The sequence below is a fragment of the Notothenia rossii genome (genome assembly GCF_949606895.1).
Source record: "Notothenia rossii genome assembly, chromosome: 7".
NCBI classification, from domain to species: domain Eukaryota; kingdom Metazoa; phylum Chordata; class Actinopteri; order Perciformes; family Nototheniidae; genus Notothenia; species Notothenia rossii.
This window is the reverse complement of record NC_136905.1, coordinates 71,794,061-71,816,330: the sequence shown is the minus strand read 5'-3', so window position 1 is coordinate 71,816,330 and position 22,270 is coordinate 71,794,061. Positions and strand designations below refer to the sequence as shown.

The 22,270-nt window shown below is 39.2% G+C and overlaps 1 protein-coding gene across 6 annotated transcripts in view; it reads left to right on the top strand.

The window, feature by feature from the left end:
* The first annotated feature begins 2,730 nt into the window (after positions 1-2,730).
* The window catches only part of stac (SH3 and cysteine rich domain), a 45,195-nt gene continuing 25,655 nt past the window's right edge, over positions 2,731-22,270 (top strand). Inside the window, exons 1-7 of one of the 6 annotated variants that reach the window (XM_079694782.1) lie at positions 2,731-2,870; positions 8,102-8,387; positions 9,657-9,689; positions 11,239-11,566; positions 17,993-18,126; positions 21,292-21,373; positions 21,807-21,913. In XM_079694782.1, the coding sequence (XP_079550908.1) occupies positions 8,274-8,387; positions 9,657-9,689; positions 11,239-11,566; positions 17,993-18,126; positions 21,292-21,373; positions 21,807-21,913 (798 nt within the window). In that variant the 5' untranslated portion in view covers positions 2,731-2,870; positions 8,102-8,273. Of the gene's footprint in view, positions 2,871-6,884; positions 6,904-7,293; positions 7,370-7,917; positions 8,388-9,214; positions 9,534-9,656; positions 9,690-11,238; positions 11,567-17,992; positions 18,127-21,291; positions 21,374-21,806; positions 21,914-22,270 lie in introns of those variants that run through there. The other 5 variants (XM_079694783.1, XM_079694784.1, XM_079694781.1 and 2 more) reach the window with 5 other exon arrangements.

The following is a 22,270-nucleotide window of genomic DNA, read 5'->3' as shown; positions in this document are numbered from 1 at the left end:
TGCATCTGATTGGCAGCACTGAAATAGAGATGTCTTCAGGCACATGATGAGTATCTCCAGAAAAGTGTAAATACGTGTGAATCAAAGGCAGCTGAGAAACAGGCTGCTAACTAGCTCCCTTGATACCACAGGAGTTGCATAGCAGCCAGTAAAGCCTGGCTAGCCACGTTTTATGGGGATTAACAGCACGGTTGGATCCCGTCTTCATTAAATCAGATTGTTTGGCTGAACCGACCGGTGGTATAAATAAAACATCTCACTTCAGGCAAACCATGTGAAGAAAAGACTGGTGGTTCTGCATGAATTGCATGTGTGATGAAGTGTGAAGCCATTGATCAAACTTTAGTTAAATTACAACAGTCAGCTGAAGGCTTTTGATCCAATATTCTCGAAAACAAGAATTAATCCTGTGTAGCTTGTTACTCTGTGCAAAAGACCAAAATCTTTAATGCACATCAATGTTACACAATGCACAGGCAGTTAGATCCACAGCATTGAAGCCAATGGGATGGGGGACACAAGTCCTTATTACATTTACTACTGTTTGTGTAGCATTTTTGTGTAACAAGTATTTTTACATCTTCAGAAATAAACAGGCTGAAAACCCCAGACAGGAAACTCACATCAGAAAGACGGTCTTACAAATTATTTTTCTTCCTTTTATGGGGCTCGATAACAATAAAAAAAAGCCAGAGTTATGTCAGCCCTCTCCTCTAAAATGGTGGCGATGATTTAAAGTGTTATGAAGCACATTGTCTGCCATACATTTACATACATTTATAAATACAGATAAACAGTGTTGTTTCTCGGGCATACATTTTTTGATTTGTTAACTAATTGATTCATCGAGACAAAATGTTATCTAATAACGAAACAGGACTTACGTGAGGCAATGATTCATGAAGCAAATTCCTATTGTGTCACCCAAATAATTAACTGATCTTGATTCGTGAAGGCACTTTAGAAAAACATGTTGAGCCCACAGTTGCCAATTATCTCAATTTACAGTTTACAACATATATAGAAAACATGTTCAGGAATAAAACTTACAAAGGCAAACCCTCTGTAGCTCTGACATAAGGTCAACCTGCCGGGGATGTGATGCTCTCATGAGGAGGAGGATCAGCTGTGCTGTTTTTAGCCTCTGCTGTCTCATTTGCTGTGAACAGCTGGAGACCAGTCACACATGGGGGGTCAGCACTGCAGCATCCAGAGCAAATACACTAATGATGGTACGATCCACCAATCTGAACACTCGATTTAATAAGTGTCATGTGAGGGAAATGCTTTGCATTTCAGTTCACACCTTTAAAGTGCTAATAAATCAGTAAAGACATGCTGAGAAAAAGTTTGTTTAAAAGCCTTTAGTGTTAATATCAACCTGCCACTCATATCTACTTTCGTTCCGAGGGTTTGATGAGATGATCATCACAGACAAACACGAGGGTAGTGTTGATCATTGCGAACAATCTTTACAATGTGGTGATGCTATTGTTAATCGAGCAAATGCAACATCAGTGGAAATGGTTTATTTCAAGGATTTGTTGAAGTTTTGGAATAAAAGAAAATCAGATCATTTTAAAAACATTTTCGACGATTATATTTTGGCTGTTTTGGCTTTAAATTACATCTCACCATGCAAATGAACACACAAAAAATGGATACGCCATAATATGACTTTTTAACCATACAAACATTTTTGAAAGCTCTGACTCTCTCTCTTTCTCTCTCTCTCCCTCCCTGTCTCTCTCTCTCTCACACACACACACACACACACACACACACACACACACACACACACACACACACACACACACACACACACACACACACACACACACACACAGCCATGGCCATAGACTATGTATACTCTCTCATTACTTGTCGTGCTCCCTGCAGAGGCTATTTCTAGGATGTCTCATAATAAAATGAGCTAATTAGCTTTGGTTCCTAGGGAATCAATTTGCCCATTACTGTAAGAATAGAGTGTGTGTGTGTGTGTGTGTGTGTGTGTGTGTGTGTGTGTGTGTGTGTGTGTGTGTGTGTGTGTGTGTGTGTGTGTGTGTGTGTGTGTGTGTGTGTGTGTGTTTAATGTCAGGCTCTGTCACTGGTAATTGCTAACATTTTCAGGTTTGCTTGGCGCTGGGAATAATGAGAATACATTGATGGTGTAGAGTTTTAGATGACAGAGGTTAAAGAGCCGCATGTTTTTACAATTTTATATACTTTTAGGCCACTTTTAGACGGAGACGAAACAGGCTTTATCCGCTACAGTCTCTATCGTCCACACGAGGCCGTAACGGAACCGCGGAAACGGAGCCCTCAAACGATGACGGCTCCCAAGGTGGGTAGATCTGCGGACGAAACGCTCTGGGCGGCCAAACGGCTCCGTGTGTATGTTCAATACGATCATTTCCCGATAACGATGACATCATAGCCCCGCCTCTCCCCACCTCTGCTGCTCACCCCCGTGTCACCCGCGTTATTGCTGATGTGTTTCGCCAACAACAACAACAACAATGGCGGATCACAGGGTTGCTTTCGTGCTCCAGATGCTACAGATGTTAGTGCAAAATCTACAGCTCCTCTACCACAACCATCAGCAACAAGTGGACATGGAGAACTACATGAACTACATGTTACTAAATCCGCCGTAGAGAACAGAAGGGGGCAACCAGGCAACCATGGCAACCATGCTCGGGGGGTCTTCTTCGCTGCTTTTGGTGTATTTTGTGGCGGAAGTACAGCACCACTTACAGGCCCGGCATATATACTACAGCGTCTCCAGCGGGTCGAGCGGTCTCGTGTGAACAGACAATGTTCTTGAGCCGATTCCGTGTGGACAGAAGACTTTCTTGATATCGACTAAGGTTCGTTTTCGTTTTTGTCTCCGTTTCGTCTCCGTGTAAACGTGGCCTTATTCTCTATATGCCTCCATTCATTTTCAGTAAATACAATCAAATTAGAGTTTACATTATTTTTGCTTCACATTTTGCTCTGAAATTATTCTATTGATAAACCTTTGCAAAAAATGTTTTGCAATGCCTTATGATCCATATTAATTATCCTATATCTGCTGGAAACTTTAAAGTATGGTTTAGCTGAAAGAAGAGAAATAATGAGTCTAAAAAGGGGCTAACGGCTAAAAATGATCATTATTATGATGACTACAATCATACGTTAGCTTGACTCCTGCCATGACTGGGATAATGTTGTTTCAAACACATCATGTTTTCTTGGAAACTGACACGAACACAATGTGCGTGTGCAGAAAACTTCACACCAATAGCTGGCTGCCATGTTGAGTCTCCCAGAGTAGCTGAGAACAAACCAGAAAGAGGCAAATATGTGGAGTTTGGAGTGAGACAAAGCTTGAGGGGGGGTTTCATAACCTCATGAGACATAGATGAGCGGATATGGCATGGATGGATCAGGCAGTGTTTACAACAAAAAATAACCTCTTCCAACCCAACTGTTGGGATTGGATTAGATATGTTAATCACACATTACCTTATCACTGACACCTAAAGAGTTCCAGTCAGATAATCTGCAAAAATAAAATCTGCAATAAATCAATGAGGATCAGTTTTTTTGATTGATCTGCGTTGTTGATTATTTAGTCCAGACTGAAATACAGTAACAACTTTTTAATTGATTATGATTACATATTGTACAGAGATTTATGATTTCCAAATGATAACTTTTACTGACTTTGGTAATTCCCTGAATTTTCATTCTAATGCCACCGTATGGGTAAACAGTCAATAGTCCCACACTGTTTTATGATAAATTACGTACCAAACGACATTCCCATCAACCTTTACTTTGTGTTAAGTACTAATCAGCCAATGTTTTGCAGGCTTAAATATTAAAAATATTTGTTTTACAATATCCCTTCATAGTGCTCATAAACTTTAACAAATAGCTAGCAGTGGAAGATGGAAGGTGCTGTATCCAGTTTCAGTCCAACCAGCATAAACTCAGACAGCTTGGGATCCTTGTAATCCTCCAAAGGCAGAATTTAGCTGCAGTGACGTGTTTTTGTAACCAATGCAACACATTCATGTGTGAAATCATTACATATGCAGCGAGGAACGGCAACAACCACTTACAACTCTGTGGAATCAACCTGCCAACAGCTTGAAGTATCTGCAGAGAATCAATCGCACACATTCAGCACATTTAAAAATACATATCAACGTGTCTTCAATACACACATTGAAATGTGATTCTGACAAAGTCACGGTTTATTGCGCAAATTACATTGTGGTTTGGTTTCTTTATTTGTTACGTATGTACATTTTAAAAGTATGGTGATGGATCATTAATTCAGCTTTTGCATAAGTATGCAAATGTAGTGGGTAATACTCAATACCCAGAAAAGTGCAGTGCTCTTGAATGCAGCACAGGGCCTGACTCCTCCCCCAACCACTCCCCTCATTAGGGCAGGTATAAAATGCACCTGTTGGCCTTTTGTGGTTCCGTTTGACTCTATCTGTCATGGACGGTGGTACAGGTAGGCAGTCTATTTTAAAATGGATGAATTTGTCTCCTTAGTGTCTGCTATGTTATTCTGTATGTATACCAGTGATTGGTTAAACCCCAGACCTGTGAGTGGGCCACAACATCTAAATGAATTGTTTATTCTAATTTTTCCCTGTTTTATCCGTTTTTGTAGGTTCACCTGCTGCTGTTTTCGCTTATGGTTTTTGTTTATGTTTTGAGTATAATGGATTTGCTTCGAGTAATTTTGTTTAGCTTTAGCTTCGGTTAGCTTTTAGCCTTCACTTTACTGTTGCTTTGATTTATAGTTTGGCTCACTTCAGTCTCACTTACACCTTCTGTTTTGCTTTTGTATTTTGCCCCTGTCCACAAGGTAATTAAAGCTCTGGGATCTGTTTGTTTGAACGCTGTCCTTTGCTTTTGTTGGAGTTGAATTTGGACTGGGCGGACATAATGATCAGACATCAAAACAGACCTGCAGAGTTTACGCACATGTGGAATCATCATATTCCCTGAGGAGTGTGGATACAGTTTTTAAAAATGCATGAAAATTACAAGAGCAGGTTATAAAAACAAATCTGAAAAACAGTTTCTGGAAAGTTTGACTGTGATCCTCCAAGCGGAAATGTCTGCTGGGATGGAATGTACTTTCTGATATAATCTACTAAACATTTCATGTGTATTTTACAAGCTGTCCTCTGGTGGCAGCAGGTAAACAGAGGGAAATGCCTCAAGGTCAGAACAAAGGAAGTAACTCTGATGTCTTTAATAACTAGTCTTAACAGGAAATCTCATAAATTGTTAAATAACCAGTGCCATGAAATTGCATGACTTAACATTTCCTCGCTGAAACCCTGTTAAACCCCTATCGCTCAGTCTTCCTCCCATCTCTTCACGCCACCCTTCCTCTACCATGGTCTGGAACATTTGGTCCCCTCTGGCTTACTGGCGCAACTGGTGGTCATGCATTTGGCTATTTGTGCTGACATGATTCACAGAAACCACAGACACCACATGGACACACACGCTCAAATACAACATTGAGTCATGTTCTGATTGTCTGACTCAACCGGTGGACCGTTGTGCAATCTCCTGGTTATGTGTTGTGGTGAGCTATCAGCGAAAGCAGACCACTTCATCTTGTGGTCTCAAATGTGTTTTCATCTTAACACCATCCTTCCTACACTACACTGAAGAAACAACAACTTTTGCAGGTCTCCCTTGTAAATGAGATCGATGATCTCAAGGGACCAATCTGTCTAAATAAAGGTTTTAAATGAAATGAAAACAAATATATCCTTCCTTCATAAAGTCACGCAAAGTGGCTAAAATAATTTGGACAACATTTTCAACAGGTAAGCATCACTGCTCAGTAGGTTGGAGAATAGATCCACAATAAAGATCCACTACATGGTGTTTCAACCCTGAAGGCATTATCACTGGATGAGTTTCCTCTGTTATCATAGTTGGATTGACATGCAAACTCGGAAACAAATTCTTCGAGGACTGTAGACATGTCATATTTAATGGCTTCTCTAGAAGTTTGACAAAGGATGCCCAGCTCAAAACTGCTAAATGTAAGAGAATGACAAATAAAACTTAACAAGCTGCCTTTGCTCATGAAAACCATGTTTAATGGTTATAGTAATAGGTCAAATGACTTCCATTTGGGATTATTGGATTGCAACAGTGTTTAGTGGGGGGTTCACCTTGATGTAAATGTTTAGAGCTTTAAGGCAAACTGCGGAGCCATTGATCTCCCCGGATACATTTGAAATGCATTACATTATTTTGGAATAGCATTTCAGCATTGATCCAGAAACCTCTCAGCTGTGGATTAATAACCCCTTATGTTCATGTTTTAAACTTAATAAGCACATGACAAACAACCTGTATCTTTAACTCTATTACCCATTTACCGTAGATATAATTATACACAGCATCATCCAGAGAGGTATTAACTGTCATTATGCACAGTTTCTCTGATGCCTGGCTCTAAAACACTAGATGAATCATCTGTCCCTGAAACCTTGTCATTTAGATGGTGCTTTTTTGATGATAAATTGTAGAGCGCTTGTTAATAACAAGTGGCTGAGCAGTGTTTTTAAATGACACAACCAAATGTTTGGCAAACTGTAATCTGACAACGTGATAACTAGCCTCATAAAACAAAAGAGCATCATCAGGGGGTGTAGCTGACATTTTGATGAAGGAATCCCCTCTAAACTCCAGCAGAAAGTGAGCTGGATATGAAGCCTCAGCACCTGGGATGTGTTGGTGTTTGCTTTCCTGTCAGAGTGAGGAGGCTGCAGTCTGGCGCCTACCTCCTTTCGTCCCATAACTTCAAGGACATCACATCACAGGGGAGCCAGGATGGAGGCAGCGTGATGTATCACTACAGTGAGCCCGACACCTATCCTATCTGAAGCGGCTATAGGACGCCTCATATTTCAGTGTAGAAGCTTAAGTGTCATAATGTTGTTTACTTCCCAAAGAATGGTTAATTGATTTGATAATAGTTTATAACAGTGTTGTTCTTTTCTTGGCTGAGTCTTGAATGTATTCTCTTAGAAAAGTGAATTTCAAAGAGACGCTTTCCAGCAGGGGCGTATCATAACAAATGACATGTAATGCCTAGGCAAACATATTAAACAAGGGCACAGGATGCATTCGGTGGTTTACAAGCGTGTAGAAGTCTTTTAAAGCATATGGCAGCCTAAATGGCACGGTTTACTTAATTTGAAGGCCACACTAGTATATTACTCACGTTCTATCTACCAAATAATCATCCGAAGATACATAGTTGTTCAAGAATCAAGAAAAAGAAACACAAAATATGAAGGAATTGAACGTTCTGAGAGGAAAGGTAAGACTGTTAACAAACTCAAATGTTTGAAATTCAAAAGAAAAGCTAGATATTTGGAGAAAAAAAGAATGATTGACTTTCTCTGCAACGTTAGAGAAGATTGATATGTTATGACAAACAATTACCAGTAGCTTTTGTACTGACTAAAATTGATATCTTCCAACATCATCATATCATTCCTTTTACAATTCAGTATAATTTGTTGACAAAAAATGTTGTTCTTAATAGTGATTCTTAATACTTGGATGGAGTGAAAATCCCTTGCCCTTTCAAAAAACGATCATTTGTCTCAGTAACATCCATATCAAGTAGTGGATTTCCCCTTGAAACGCGTGAAACAATTACGCTACCCTGTTCCTTATCTTTTTCTTATTTTGCAGTGATTCATTTTGACCATATGGTTGTTTCTCTTTTTCCCTCTGACTGTGTCTTCCGTCTACATTTTGGCATGATGCAGTCAGTGCTTGTGTACTTTTCCTCGTCCTTCCCGATCCTTCCCTCCCTCTGCTCGCTCTCCGCCCCTCTGAGTACAGGCAGTGTGTTCCGCGCAGCGTGGACACACTTGGAGATGTCTCGGCAGCATTACGCACGACGACACGATACACGCTAGAGCCTCCGTTAGAAGGACAGGACACTTTCAATGCGTAACCGGACTAAGTCTTAACTTTTGTCTCGGAAAGCCTTTTATTTCCAGGGCCTCATCACGTCTTTCTGATATTTTCCTGCCGGCAGGTGAAACTCGGATCCCCCTTTAACAACTGCAGCAGTATTGGGTCTGGATGACTTTCCTCCTCGTGTCCTCGAGTCACTTTGACTGTTGTGGATTGGAAACGATGTAAACAGTTTGGGGAGGAAACAAACTCCGCCGAGCAACAGTTCTTTCTAGTGATCTCAAAAAGAGAGGATGATCCCACCGGCCAACATGATTCAGGACGAAAGTGGGGGCAACGAGGAAGATCATGACCAGATTGAGACACCAAAAGCCCAGACAACGGACTCCAGCCAGCAGGAAACCAAGGTAAGACTGTCTGTCCTCTTATTATTTACTATAACCACCATCCCCCGGGATAGATAGACTGTGGGATCAGCATCAGTCCAAGTCTTATTAATAGAGCAGGGCAAACAAACTTCTTTCAACAGGACAATAAAACGGACTCAACAGGCAGCTAACACAAACCTCAACATGCTTGTCACTTTTGATCACTAACTGGCACGCCGATCTGCCTTTTAAACACATCCAACAGCCTTAACTGTTTAAATTTAAAGAGGATACCATACCGATGACTTCAAAAATAATCAGCAGCTGCACAAATAGGACAGCAAACACATTTAAAGTGGCACGAAGAGTCACCACAGACTCATTATGAGGTAAACAGACCTCCTCAGGGTGTTACAGCATCATTCAAATACGATCATGATGTTGTACAATCATTAAAAAAAAAAAACTTTAGATCTATATTAGACTACTTTATAAACACATATGACTTACATAAATAGAGTTTATTATTATTATTATTATTATTATTATTATTATTATTATTATTATTATGGTATTAACATTCATTTTTGCTAGATAATTGATGATGGTAAGGCTATTTCAAGCCCCATGTCAGCCTAAAAATAGGTTCATTGTGTTGTGGTAAAAGAAGCAATGCAATAGTATTATTTGTACACTGTACAGTAAGGGCCATTTGGGTTTGTTCCTTCTACTTGTGGCTGATTTAGGAAAGTAGGCTGTGTGATAGATATCCACAGCTGCCTCAGGCGTTTTGCCATCTATTTGGGTCACATGATGCCCAGACTACTACAATTAGCATTACAATATTGGACAAGTTATCATGTTAGTGGATGGCTATCAGCTCCCTATGCTGTCCCCAAAACGCCTGCACAGGACAGATGAGATGTATAAGTCTCTTCATTATTTTCCATCAGTTTGTGAACGGAAACTGTTTTTTGGTGGTGTTTTTCCGGAATCATAGACATGCTTTCCTCTTTGACTATTGTGTCTCTTGAAGCGTGTGCATGTGAGCTCTTTTTTTGGCACAGCTGGTCACATTTTAAAAGAGTTCTTCTTCCTGGCTGACATTGCACATAAAGCCTCTGCCAAACCATAAAACTTCTTCTAACATCCAACGGTAGTAGAACTTCGGAAAGACAAACAAAAGTGAGAGGAACATGTTGAGTCTTCCTTACATGCAGTACAAGTAGGACGAGTTCCACTTTAAGCTGAAAACGTTTTCTACCTTTTTAAGTGAAGCTTTGTTTGTGTTTTTATTCTTCCTTAAAGAATACTGTGAGGCCTGAACATCAGAAGCGCAAGGTGAGCCTCCACTCTTGTGTAAACTGTAGCGATCTGCTGATTTAGTCCATCATACCTGCATGTACATAAAGATAAAAGTAGTTTTGCGTTACAACTTTTCCTGCTTCAGAAGATGGATCACTTAGTGACGTTAATGCCACATAGAAATTAGTTCACCATAGAGGGCAATCTTTGTTTATAGGCTGCATCCGTTAATGAGTTTATTTTAAATTATCTTAATGATCTCAAGCTATAACTGGAATGTTATTTTTATTTATTATTGAAAATATTTCTATCTATATTATTTTTCATAACCCATTCCAGCCCATATTAACTATTCCTGCTTTTTGATAAATCACAGCTCTTATAGATTTGAGGACATCAGTCACAGCATGAGCTCCTTGATGCATGTTCACTTTTCTGATTTAGAGATCTTTTATTTTTTACATGTTCATGTAAGGAACGATGTGTAGTATCTTTTCCATCACATCTTTTCTAAAAAACTACAATGTACGCAGAATTCCAACCTCAGGAAAGGTGATGAACAATTTAACTTAATTTATGCCTGACCACAGTTTTCCTTTTCAGGGTGTGAGAAAGCCATGTGAGAGAGGTTACAGTGTGTGTGCTCTATGTTCATGTCTGATGTTCATTCCTATGTGGGCGGTAATGGCTCTAAATTGATTGTTTCCTGACCCGTTGAATTATTGATCTTCACCACACCAAAGCTGCAATGGGAAGCTCTCTAAACAGTGTGTTCAGGCTTGTAAGTCAACAATAATGCAATAACAATGGCAGTTTTCAATTAATTGTATTGTAGTTAAAGTGTGCGATGGAATATGAGTCAACTCGGCTCAGAATCAGTTGATGTAAACTGTCTGTGTGTGCAAAGCTAATACTTTAAAACAAACGGTTTAACCCTTCTGCACACCGCAGAGAAACGTCACCTGTTTATCTGTTTAGTTATACATGGAGGCCTGTTCTGTGTGCTAGGGTATGATGTGCTTAAATAACATGTTTCTGCAATGAGAGACTTGCAGCCGCACCATCCAGAAATCATAACCATAACATCTCATTAGAGGAGCTTAAAGATTCTTTATTACGTGTTTAAGCCCAGAATTAAATGGGTTTCACAGAGGAGGAAGATCACACTGGGAGGTTAAATGAGGAGTTGTCAGTGTGGAGTGTTATGAATTGTGTTACTGTCATAAAGGGCCCTGAGGAGATTAATGAAGGCTGCTGACAGATATGAAAACACAGTGTGAGAGGAAAAGTGTTGATATGATGCATTGCTCTAACCAGAATATCACATTACCTTCCAGGTAGGAAACATTGAAGGTTTTCCACTCAGAGGTGATAAGTTGCACCTCCCAATAGTCTTTTATCAGCCATCAGACGCCGAGACATTTGCCTGGAGGTTTTACAGACTCAGCTCGTAATCTATTAGGGTTGTTATAGAAATGGATTTGCTTCACTCCCTTCTGCTGAATTCTTCTCTCTCCTCATTTATACTCTGTCTTTTTCTCTTCCTCGCTCCATTTGCATTGACATGTTTTTCTCTTTTTTTCAGCTGCAGAGACTAAAACGCTCCTTGTCCTTCAAGACCAAGACCATGCGCAGCAAGAGCGCGGACAACTTCTTCCGAAACAGCAACGACAACAAGACGGAGCTGCTCTCAGACGTGAGCAGCAGCACGGGACATCTCTGCAACATGGCCCCGCCGCACACCACCCACCTGCCCATCCCCCCCGTCCCTCCAGCCATCCCCTCCGCTCCCCCCCCCAACTCACGGTCCCAGATACGCAACCCGCTGCTGGTAGACTCGGCAGGACACTGCTTCATGGAGCACATCTTCAAGAAGCCCACGTTCTGTGACGTCTGCAACCACATGATCGTAGGTATGGTTACACCGCCTCCCTCCTTCATTAGTGGAAGCAGAGTCTCTAACTAAGATCGTAGGAGAAAAAGAATCCTGCACATCATCAGATGAACTTTGCAATCAAAGCATTGAGAATAACCTTTTCTTAATGAGGCCTTCATCAGATAACCTGATGAAGTTATACATAAAAAGGCTCCAACATCAGAATTACAATTAGAGAGTTATAAATATGCAATAATATGCACATACGGTTTGGACGCCAACCTTGGTTTTTTATCATCCTTAAAACATTTTGAACACAGAAGCCATATTCATAAAAACACTAATTAAGGCACCTGATACAGAGCATCCATCTCGACCAACAGACTTGGGACCATAGTATCTCCATCCTTTTCTTTTTGGCACGCTGAGCCAGGTTCCTCCATCTGTCGGCCGAGGTGTCAGATAGCCAGCTGCTCTACCTGTTCTCCCCCTGCCAGATGTTCTGTTTTCTCTGGCTGCCCCCCCCCCCCCCCCCCCCCCCCTCCTTGTTAACTATCGGTTCAGGGGGACCACTAGGACTTTGTGTCTCAGGGCATCTGCTGATTGATAATGATAGCTGCTCCCCGAACCATCTGCCCAACTAGCCCCTGATACCACAGCAGATAAAGGACGACAGACCAGTGTCAATGTGGGCAGGTTGAACAAATACATGAATATATATATATATATATATATATATATATATATATATATATATATATATATATATCACTGTATCAGTGTGCCAACAGTCTTTGCTTTTCGTTGCATAATTGAAACAATCTAGTTTTTGTCAGACTAATGGGGGTGTTGCCTGTGTGGGGTTTCCAGTGGCTGAGGCCTTGAATGGATAATGATAGTGAAAGGATGATGTAAGGTCCTGTGAAAGGTGCTGATCCCTCTGGTCCAATCATGAAGGAAGATGCAGCCTTCTTCTTAATTTGTCCTGTGTTAATTTAACACAATTTTTTAACATAACTATCTTGCATGTGTGTGTTCATGGTGCTGTCATAGTCCAACTCTTGACATCCAGAATCAAGGGCGGCTCACAGGACACATAGTTGTGTTAAAAGATACTTAAACTGTACAAGTACAAGCAAACTGTGATTAATTCATCCTAATGGCAATTCATTAGAAAGCTTACAGAGTTGAAGAAGTACAAGTGTATTATAATTATCGATGATTCGTAGATGTAGATAAGGTTCTCCGAAGTGAAATGCTTCTTGTAATTCAATGAATATAAGTGTACAGCAGACTAAATATAAATATAGGAATACATATAAATGTGTTAATTTGTCAGTTTAATGGTGTAGATAGAAACCCAAAAATAACTTTACCTATTCACCACCTTAATCTTAAATAATATAGTATATCGTTGGAAATGGAAGGGACATGTGGATCCTTAAATGGATTAACACTTCTTTTAACTCAAGGTTTAATCTTCATCAAGGTTACTGTTTCAATATTTATAATAAACCCTATATACAGCCACATGTAGATTAATAGCAGAATGGTAATATAGCAAAAGATAGCCTGGTACATTAAACACCCACCTTTTGTTTTTCCTGAAGGAGGATCTCTTAATATGAAAGCCTGTGCAAATTAAACACGTCATCCATAATAGAAATGGCTATTACTCTGACTCTGCTTTGTCACAAAAGGAGTCCCCTTTTGTGTATCTAGAAATGTACTCAAACCCAGTATAAAGAAGAGAGGTAAAGCCAGTATACACCCTCAGTCCATCACACAGGTGTTTTCAGTTTGATTAGATCTTGTGCTTGATTGACATCTCCCTCTCTTCCTCCTGTTAGATTTGTTACATCTGTAAGGGGCAGAACATCCACGCTGTTCTTTATTATTAGCTTATAAAAGAGTTAATCGTAGCTGCATTTAATTTGTAGTCTAATCAGCCAGGTTTATGGAAAACACCTTTGTGGGTGGGCTGAGCCTTAAACCCAGATGTGCCCTTAATCTGATATAATTAGGAGAAAATCACCAAAAAAGTGAAGATTGTTCAGAAACACTGATATGGAGAAGTATGTTACAGTATAACTTTTACATTTTGCCATCACATGAAATATAGACTTATATCATGTTTGTAGAATCAGAAAAACACAAAAATAGTGCTAAATATCCACTATTTTAGATATTGGTTGCACTGCACTGATCTGCACATCTATGATATTGAGTTCAAAGATTTTAAATATTTTAAATAAAGCCTATCATACTTAATGTAGACGTAGTGCATATTGGATTACTTGTGTCCAAAGGCTAAATATACTATGGTAAGAAAAAGTCACAGGTAAATAGTTTGTGTCTTTAGATTTGTTTTTAGGCAAGCTCAGAGAAGACTTGTTTTTAAAAAAGCAGTTTCAGTAACAAAGAAGTGTCTTTAGTTTGCATGTTCTATCACTTCTTCCCGTATTTATCCCAAGGTGACCTCGCTATTTTTGTGTCTCATCCAATGTAGTTTTCCTAATCATTACACGGGTTAAATGCTATGTTCAGTGTGCAGCCTTTTTTCCATGAAAGCTAGCGTTTTGTTTTTAGGCTCACAATGAGTTGAGGTCCACCGGTATATAAAACTGCTCTGATCGAGTACAGCCTTATGCTGAGATATTGATTGCGGATCCTTGCAGAAAAAAAGCGTATTAAATCAATGTCTACATGAGTTAACGGGATAGTTACTTGTGCCTGATGGAGCGTCAAAATAATTTACTGCGAAGGCTTAAAAAATGTATTTATAGATTTTAGATTATAAAATCGTAACACATTCCAAACAAGGAGCCGGTTGAACAATACTTGTGCAGAAACTTTCTAAAAGTACATACTGTACTGTCTGAGAGTAATACGCAGATGAACATTTCGGATATTCTTTTTGAACATTTATTAGAACAAGTTCCTTGACAGTGAGTCTCACACAACATGGTACAGTTACAATATAATACAGTTATATAATAAATGTATTATATAATCAAGAAATACAACGTAAAAAAGCAATTATCAGTACAAAAGTAAAAGACATACAGAGAGTCCAATTAAATGTTTACAATATGTTTACTTTGCTAAATACCTTTTATAAAAGTTGACCATTTCTCGAAATACACTTCCATCTTGAGTTGTAGTTTCACTTTTATATTTTCCATACAGTGTACATGTCTTTTTGTCCATTGGTCCAAGGTAGGGTTTAAGCCAGTTTATTGTAATTATTGTATTGGCTATTAATACCAGAACTCTGAACATATACATTTGTCCTTCGAAATCTCTGATATTTTTATATTACAAAAAATCACCCGTCGGTCAATAATTACTGATATACTTCATACACTTTAAGGGGCTAGGCAGTAATATACTTACAAGATGCTTCAAATGCCTCAAAGCAAGGCATCTCAATTCCTGGATTTATTAATAAAACGAGTTGATATAATCTACCATGAGGGACAGTAATCTCACTTGAATAACCTACATAAATCTATGCTCGGAAATCCCTGAGATGACAGGTTTGTTTGACTGCAGAGAAATTAATCTGTGGTCAGAGATTGGGTTGTAGACATGAATGAATGTGAGGCTTTACTTCTTCTCCCTGCATTAACACATATCAGACACACACACATATGCTGCTGTGTAAGAAGTGTGTACTAGTATTCAACATTCTAGAGAGATTTAGTTTTAAGATGAGGAAATAGTTTTTGTTCAGTGTCGACAGCTTTTCCAATGACTGTTTGAGAAACAAATTAAATCTGCAAGTGAACCAAAGAAAGCTGCCCCGGTCAGTGTTTTCGCAGAGCTTATGAAGATCAGGAGGTGGAGGAGTTATTGCCACGATGCAGGTTAGGAAATCAGGAGGCGTGAAGTAACAACAGTGGCTTAATGGATCAATGTTGGGCTATTGTAAGGAGGGTGTGCAGTGAGAGACGCTGTGGGGAGGAAGAGTGGGAAATTGAGGGGGGGGGGAAAGACTGTGTGGAAAAAAAAAGAGAAACAAGATGTAGAAGGTATGTACAATCTGGCAGGACCTCTACAGCATAAATGAAGTATTAGCTTTAAAAGCAGAGTAGCCAAGTAAGAGCAAATGCCAGAGAGAGCAGCGCTGTGACTCTCTTTCTCTGCAGCTGCACTGCTTTAAGGACCCTCTCTGAGCCTGGAGGAAAACGTAACTAAACACACACTTACGTCATTACCCAGCCATTACTGAAGGTGGACAATGTCAGCAACTAACCCACTGTGGTTTGTTACCTTATTAGCTGTTATGAGTTAACATGGAGGCGTCTCATTATTCCTCCATGTTGGAACGACTCAGCCCAAACAAGCCAATCAACAACTCCTTGTCAAGAGCTTCTTCATTTGCTTCCTGTCCCTGAGCATCCAGAAAGACGGACAGGAAGTCAATCCAGGGTTTCCTAAAGATGAACATTTTACAGACATGAGGGAGAAAGAAACTCCAAGTGTTCGTTAAACATAATCAGTTGACCTTTAATAGTGTGAACGGAAAATTGGTGTAGGTTGTACTTATTGCTCGTACTGTTTTTGTTTTGTTGTTGTTGTGAATTGCAGCTAACCCATGTGAGGTTCAGTCTGGGATCACATTTCTCGCGGTTTCTGTCTCAGGTTCACTAACTCCGGCAGCTCTGCAGCAGGGAGGCTCACCCGGGCGACACCAGAGATTTAAATGGAGAATACAGATAGAGTTTTCCACCCATTACTGAGATCTTGTCACTGCTGCCCAGCTCCAGATACTAGCTGTGACACCGGTTCACATAACAGCACAGATTTATTTCCCTCTGTGTTGGCTCAGTAAACTGCACAAGGGGCTTTGTACCTTAGGTTGCCTTGACAGTCTGTTGGGTTTTTTCTTGTGTTTTCTGCTCGGTTACATCTTTACAGTGTTCTTGCTCAATGACCCTCTTAACCCTGCTCGTCAAACTGAGAAAGTATTTTTCTTGCTTCAATGCCCATTCACTCACATCACATCATGGACAAAGTTGACAACCTTTCAGAGATGAAACGTATATTCTCCCTGCACTCTCACCGACACTGAATGAGGTCAATGAATCCTTATGTCCATATTTTTTTACACACGCATGCAGACAGTATACCAGAGCAGGGCTCATTGATTGATCAATAAAGAGCTGGAGGTGCATAGCTGCCGGACTGTAACTTATAACTGCACTGGGACTCTCAGTACTGTGTACAGTAGTAACACTGTCCTCTCCTGCCAACATCCATCAAACGATAAACTGCTGACTACAAGTGGTATTTATTGTCCTATAATCGTGTAACATAAATATACATAGTTTATGATAATTAGCTTTTTTAGTAACCCCTCTCTCCTTATATGATTTTGTGGGGAGGTATCATTTGACAGTTTTTATATGTGTGTCGTAAACCTGGATGCTTTGGATTATGAAATGATATATGATTATCTTTTTTTTGTACAGCCAACCCCAATCATCATTATTTTTAATGGCCCTGAGCAGGGATATAGTCTTCAATGTTTCATGGTCAAAACTGTAGTTTCACAATGTTTTAGTGAGCCTATGTGTCATTTAAACTGCCAATACCTTTTTAAAGAGTAAACTTGAGCTACGTGACTCTTAATTCTGGTGACAAACGTATTTTAATGAAATCTGTAAGATGAACAGTGAAAGTTTGATTCCCTGCGGTGACATTGCACTTCACTTTCACTCCTCAAACATGCCAACTTACACATACATGTACCTACCTACTGTATGCAGCTCTTTCTCTTTTGTTGTATGTCTTTCTCACAAACACACACAATAACAGAGCCCCAGCCCAGTGATCCCTTTTTAAAGACAACTTTGATACCATCTGATGATGTTGACATCATGTGATTTACTTTATTCTATGCTTTCACCTTTCTCTACAATCTCCACTCTGAACAAGACTATCTTTCTCATTAGTATTACTTTATTTTTCTCTCTCTGCATATTCATTTGTTACTCATTCACACACCTCTTTACAAACGCACATACAAATATTTTTCCAGTAAATTCAGATTAATCTTCATTTATTGTAGCGACTGTGAGTCAGGTATTAATAAGAGAGGGTAAACTGCACACAGGCAGCAATTTAAAAAGTGTTCTCATGGGGCAGATACCACTCAGTCACAGTCTGTTTTGTTAAAATTGTTTTGCTAAAATTGCACATCACGTTTTGTATCACTGTTAAAATATTCCACATGTCTCTTCCCAGTTTTCCCCTAGTGCACCCCGGGAAAAACTCCAGAAATTCTAAGCTTGCAACAAGTGTGACGATGAATAAATGAATGTGAAGGATATCTGAACAACATTTTCCATGCCTCTGCCTTTCTGTTTGGGATTTACTGTTCACTTAGGAGCCCCATTCGAGTCCAGCTCCTGACAGATCCTGTCTTAACCTCTTAAACCTCTTGTGTGTGCATCAGGTACAACAGCCAAGCATGTGGTGTTCCTGGCGGGAAACACAGCAAAGCACGGCCTCCGCTGCAAAGCCTGCAAGATGAGCCTCCACCACAAGTGTGAAAACGGAGTGGGACAGCAGCGCTGCATGGGCAAACTGGTGAGATGCATGACACAGAAAAGTAAAAGACACCAGGTCACAATGTACCACTTTTGCCACTTTACTGTCAACAGTTTGGGAGACTGAGCTTTTAGTTACTGATGTCTTTTTGACAGAAACCAAAACAGACATATTATAATTGGCCGTGTGTCTTTCCCACCAGAATGTGCTTATTCAGAAATCACACTTTGTGTGAGCTTGCTGTTACATCTGTCCATCCTCTTCGCTGATCATCGTTATATCATCACTCTGAGTCTTAGATAATATCAACGAAGCAAAATAACTGCTGACGTCCGTTAAGTTCTGCTGCCAGCATTAGACCATTGAAACAGGATCAATCACCCAAAAGTAGGTTTATAACAGCTATTGAAGAGTTCACACGTAACAGTTTTATGATATGTTTTGGCATTTCACAATCTCACCTTTGCCTTGATGTGTTTTTTAATATGTAAGTCAAGCCCTGGTTGTCAAATTAGGGGTTGTAAAATAATATTTGGAATATTTATCACATCATTTATTCAACTTGAGCCTTTACATTTTCTATAAGACACAATGAGATTCTAGTTCAATATCACAACAATGTGGAAGTTGGCGGTATTTATTAGTGATCAGTGATTGGTTTCAAACATACTGAAAGCTGCCTTTGATTTGTCCCTGAAAAGCTGATAAGAGAAAAGGTTAACATCATTCACCTTTCATGCAATGTTATCTAACAAAATGCATCTACGCTGATATAATTCCAGCAATTTACTTCCCAGAGTTGTTTGATATTAATTACTCTGTTAATGAGCAATAAACATGAGCAAAAGCAGAGGCAAACTGTTTGGATAGAGCTTATAGGTTGAATTTAAATGTGCCTACTTGTTGACATAAAGAACTAGAGCAAAACTGCCTCATAAAATATTTGATTTAATAGTTGGTACAGTCAATACGTCAGCTTTTCAGTGCTGTTACATCACAAGTCAGAGGCATTGACCCTGAACTGTAATAACCTCACAGCTGTAAAACCACACACTCGTACCAGCATAGTTATTATAATTAAGTGATATGTAATTATATGAGAGATTTAAAGCTCTAATGTGATCACTCATCATCTGTGAACCTGCATTAAAAGGCAAACCAGGCGTTGGTCTGTGAGTGTTTTTACTGGAAAAAAAAAAAAAAATTGAAAAAAATTGCTCTCACTTCCATTGCCGTGGAGCAAACTGGCAGTGTGGACTGGGACTCTTTAGTCATCCGCACTCATCCCACACTGAGAAGAAAGGGAGACTGTCAGATCAAATGAAGTGTGATTTCATACCTTTCATACTCTGTTCCCCACAGTATTTGGATAATCCCTTCCCTACAATTGAACTGGAATCATTTGAGGCGATTTGGAATAAGCAAATGTCAATCAGCAAGAATAAAGTACGTCATATGGAAATTATATAGAGGAAATAGTCACAGTACAGGCAGTCTTTTCCCCTTCCTGTTGTGATGTCTTTCCACTAGATGCTTAAGGGATGAGGCATTTACACATGATCGACTCTGAGGAGTGGAAAATGAGGTTGAGAGATCAAGCATAAAAAAGGAAGTTTTCCCAGTGGAGCACGGCTCTAATTTCGATTTATTCTAAACTTGGACACTTCAGCAGCCATGCTTGTTTCTCTTGGCTTGAGAATAGTTTAGCAAAGAAGTAAAATTACCTCATGCTCTGAATCTTTATTAACCATGAAACCAGTGTGTCGCTTTTCTTTCATAGAGTTCCTTACTGATACAGTCACAATTAATTCATATCAAATGAAGTTTTTTTTAAATAAATGTAGTATTCAACAGCACTTGTGTGTCAACAATTTGGTAACGCAACCTTCCTGAACTTCACCTTCAGCTTCGTCAAATTCATAATCTCCCCCTGTTTTTATTGTTGTGTATACAGGTTCTTTTCTAATAAGAAAGGCGTCTATGACTTTTTTCAAGATCTCCCTAGAATCAGTTTTCGAGATGGGCTTTAAAGCTCGAGGCCGGCTTTTTTCTGTGTTTCACATCAGAAGTGTCAAAAGAATAATTCATGACAACTGATGATTAGCAATGAATATTTTACCGCCTGCCACTTGAATACATAAAATGTAAACAAACTGAAAAAAGGCAGTGCTGTGAGATGTAGGTGTCCAACACTAATGCTCACATCCACTCAAGAATAAATGGATGAAAATGAAATCACAAAGAGAAAAAAAAACCTGAACATATATACATGAATCATTACCCAGTGTGCTCAGATCTTATGGAACAAGAAGATTTCCATTGTCTTTCTTCTTTATCTACCCAGGATTTTAAACTGTTGGGTAGTATTTACTGGATGGATAATGGATTTATAAATGATAAATGTTTGAGTGCCTTTGGAGATTGGATGAGGACGTGACAGGCAGATAAATGCTGACCATGAATTTCTGAAATGTTTTTCTAGTCAGGTTCATTTCGGTGGACAACTTGACATATGACACATAGTCTTCTCTTGCATTTTTTCAAATCTGTTTGTCATAAATATACAACTAAAACTTAAATTCAAGGCTTTGCTGATGGATTTAATTCTCAAGTTGTGTTCAAAGGCTGCTAGAGACACCATGCTATTGGTGCAATGTTGTTTACTGATAAGAAAAGTAATGCAATAATCATTTAAATGACTGTCTGTTTGTTATCAAAACGGGTTCATAAGTGTTCAAAATTATTATATTATTCAATTATACTTTTTAAAATATTCTCTCCTAATCATTGAAAACAGTTTAGAAATATACACTAAATTACTCAATACACATTTTATTTCAGTAACCTACCTACTGATCCTAAACCAATTTGGATTTATGAATGAATTAGTCATTATAAATTGCTGTGGATTAAGTCACCATTATTTAATTACTTGCATCAAATAGTATTAGTATTTATTTAAAGAGATATTTCAGGTATTGATTGTTTCTCAGTCTGCAGTGAAAAACAGTTGCTTTGACTCATCAGTGACGTCTGACATTCAGTGCGGCAGAGCTTTATCCCCGTCAGATGTTCTCACAAACGACAGCAGAGTTACGTGCAGTATTTCAGTGTCAGGCCGCTGAGCTGCCTGCGGAGCTGCATATTGATTTGTCTCTAATGTCTGTCGCCTGTCCCTCTCCTTTTTCCCTTTCTGTGTTTCAGCCAAAAGGCTTTCGGCGTTACTACAGCTCTCCATTACTGATCCAGGAACAGTATGGCTGCATCAAAGAAGTCATGCCCATCGGTGAGCAGCTTAAATCTCCATGATACATTCACATGCTGCAAAGCAAAAATACTTTTCTCAACTCTTTTGGAGCCGTTTTTGCACTTCCTGTTTTAAAGATTTTCTAACTCGTTGTGATAGAATTGTAAATCACAACAATCAATTAAATGTATTATGTCAACAAATTTCACATAACTGTATTAGGGTAGTTGAAAGTGAGTTGTAATAATATATAAAATGTTAGGCTCGTCTTGTGTCTGAAATGTGCTATATAAATATACTAACCTTAACTTAATATGTTTGGTTTCAACTAAGCCAATACAGTAATGTAACATTTGTTGACATAATACATTTAATTAAAGTCAACGTTTCAGTTTTTTAGTGCACCTCTTAGCCAATCAGAAAGCTTAACATTTGTTTGCCATTAGCTCTAATGTTGTCTTATTTTCTAAAGCCTGTGGAAACAAAGTGGACCCTGTGTACGAGGCCTTGAGGTTTGGCACGTCGCTGGCACAAAAAGCCAAGAGGCCCAGTGGCTCTGAGTCTCCTCAAAGAAACTCGGTAAGAAAAAGGATCATTCATCATGTTAGTGTATTTTCTTAACGGTGTCAAACAAACAATACAGATCACTAACACTTCCATTTTTATTTAAGTTAAAACCCAATGTACATACAGTTCAGTTAAGGTAATGTATCTTTCTATATATTTTCTTCTCACTGCGACAGACATACTGTTACTGATTGTCTGAATAGATACTGCCCCTGCAGGGCTGTAAACACTACCAATAAAGGCATTCTGGTCCAGGCACTGATGAAGGGAGATGTGGGTGCAAAGGCTCATGTTACAGCTCTGAAGATGGCCTGGATGATTGTAGTGTACGGCTACACTCTCCAGCCTCCTCTCATCTCTGTAATACAC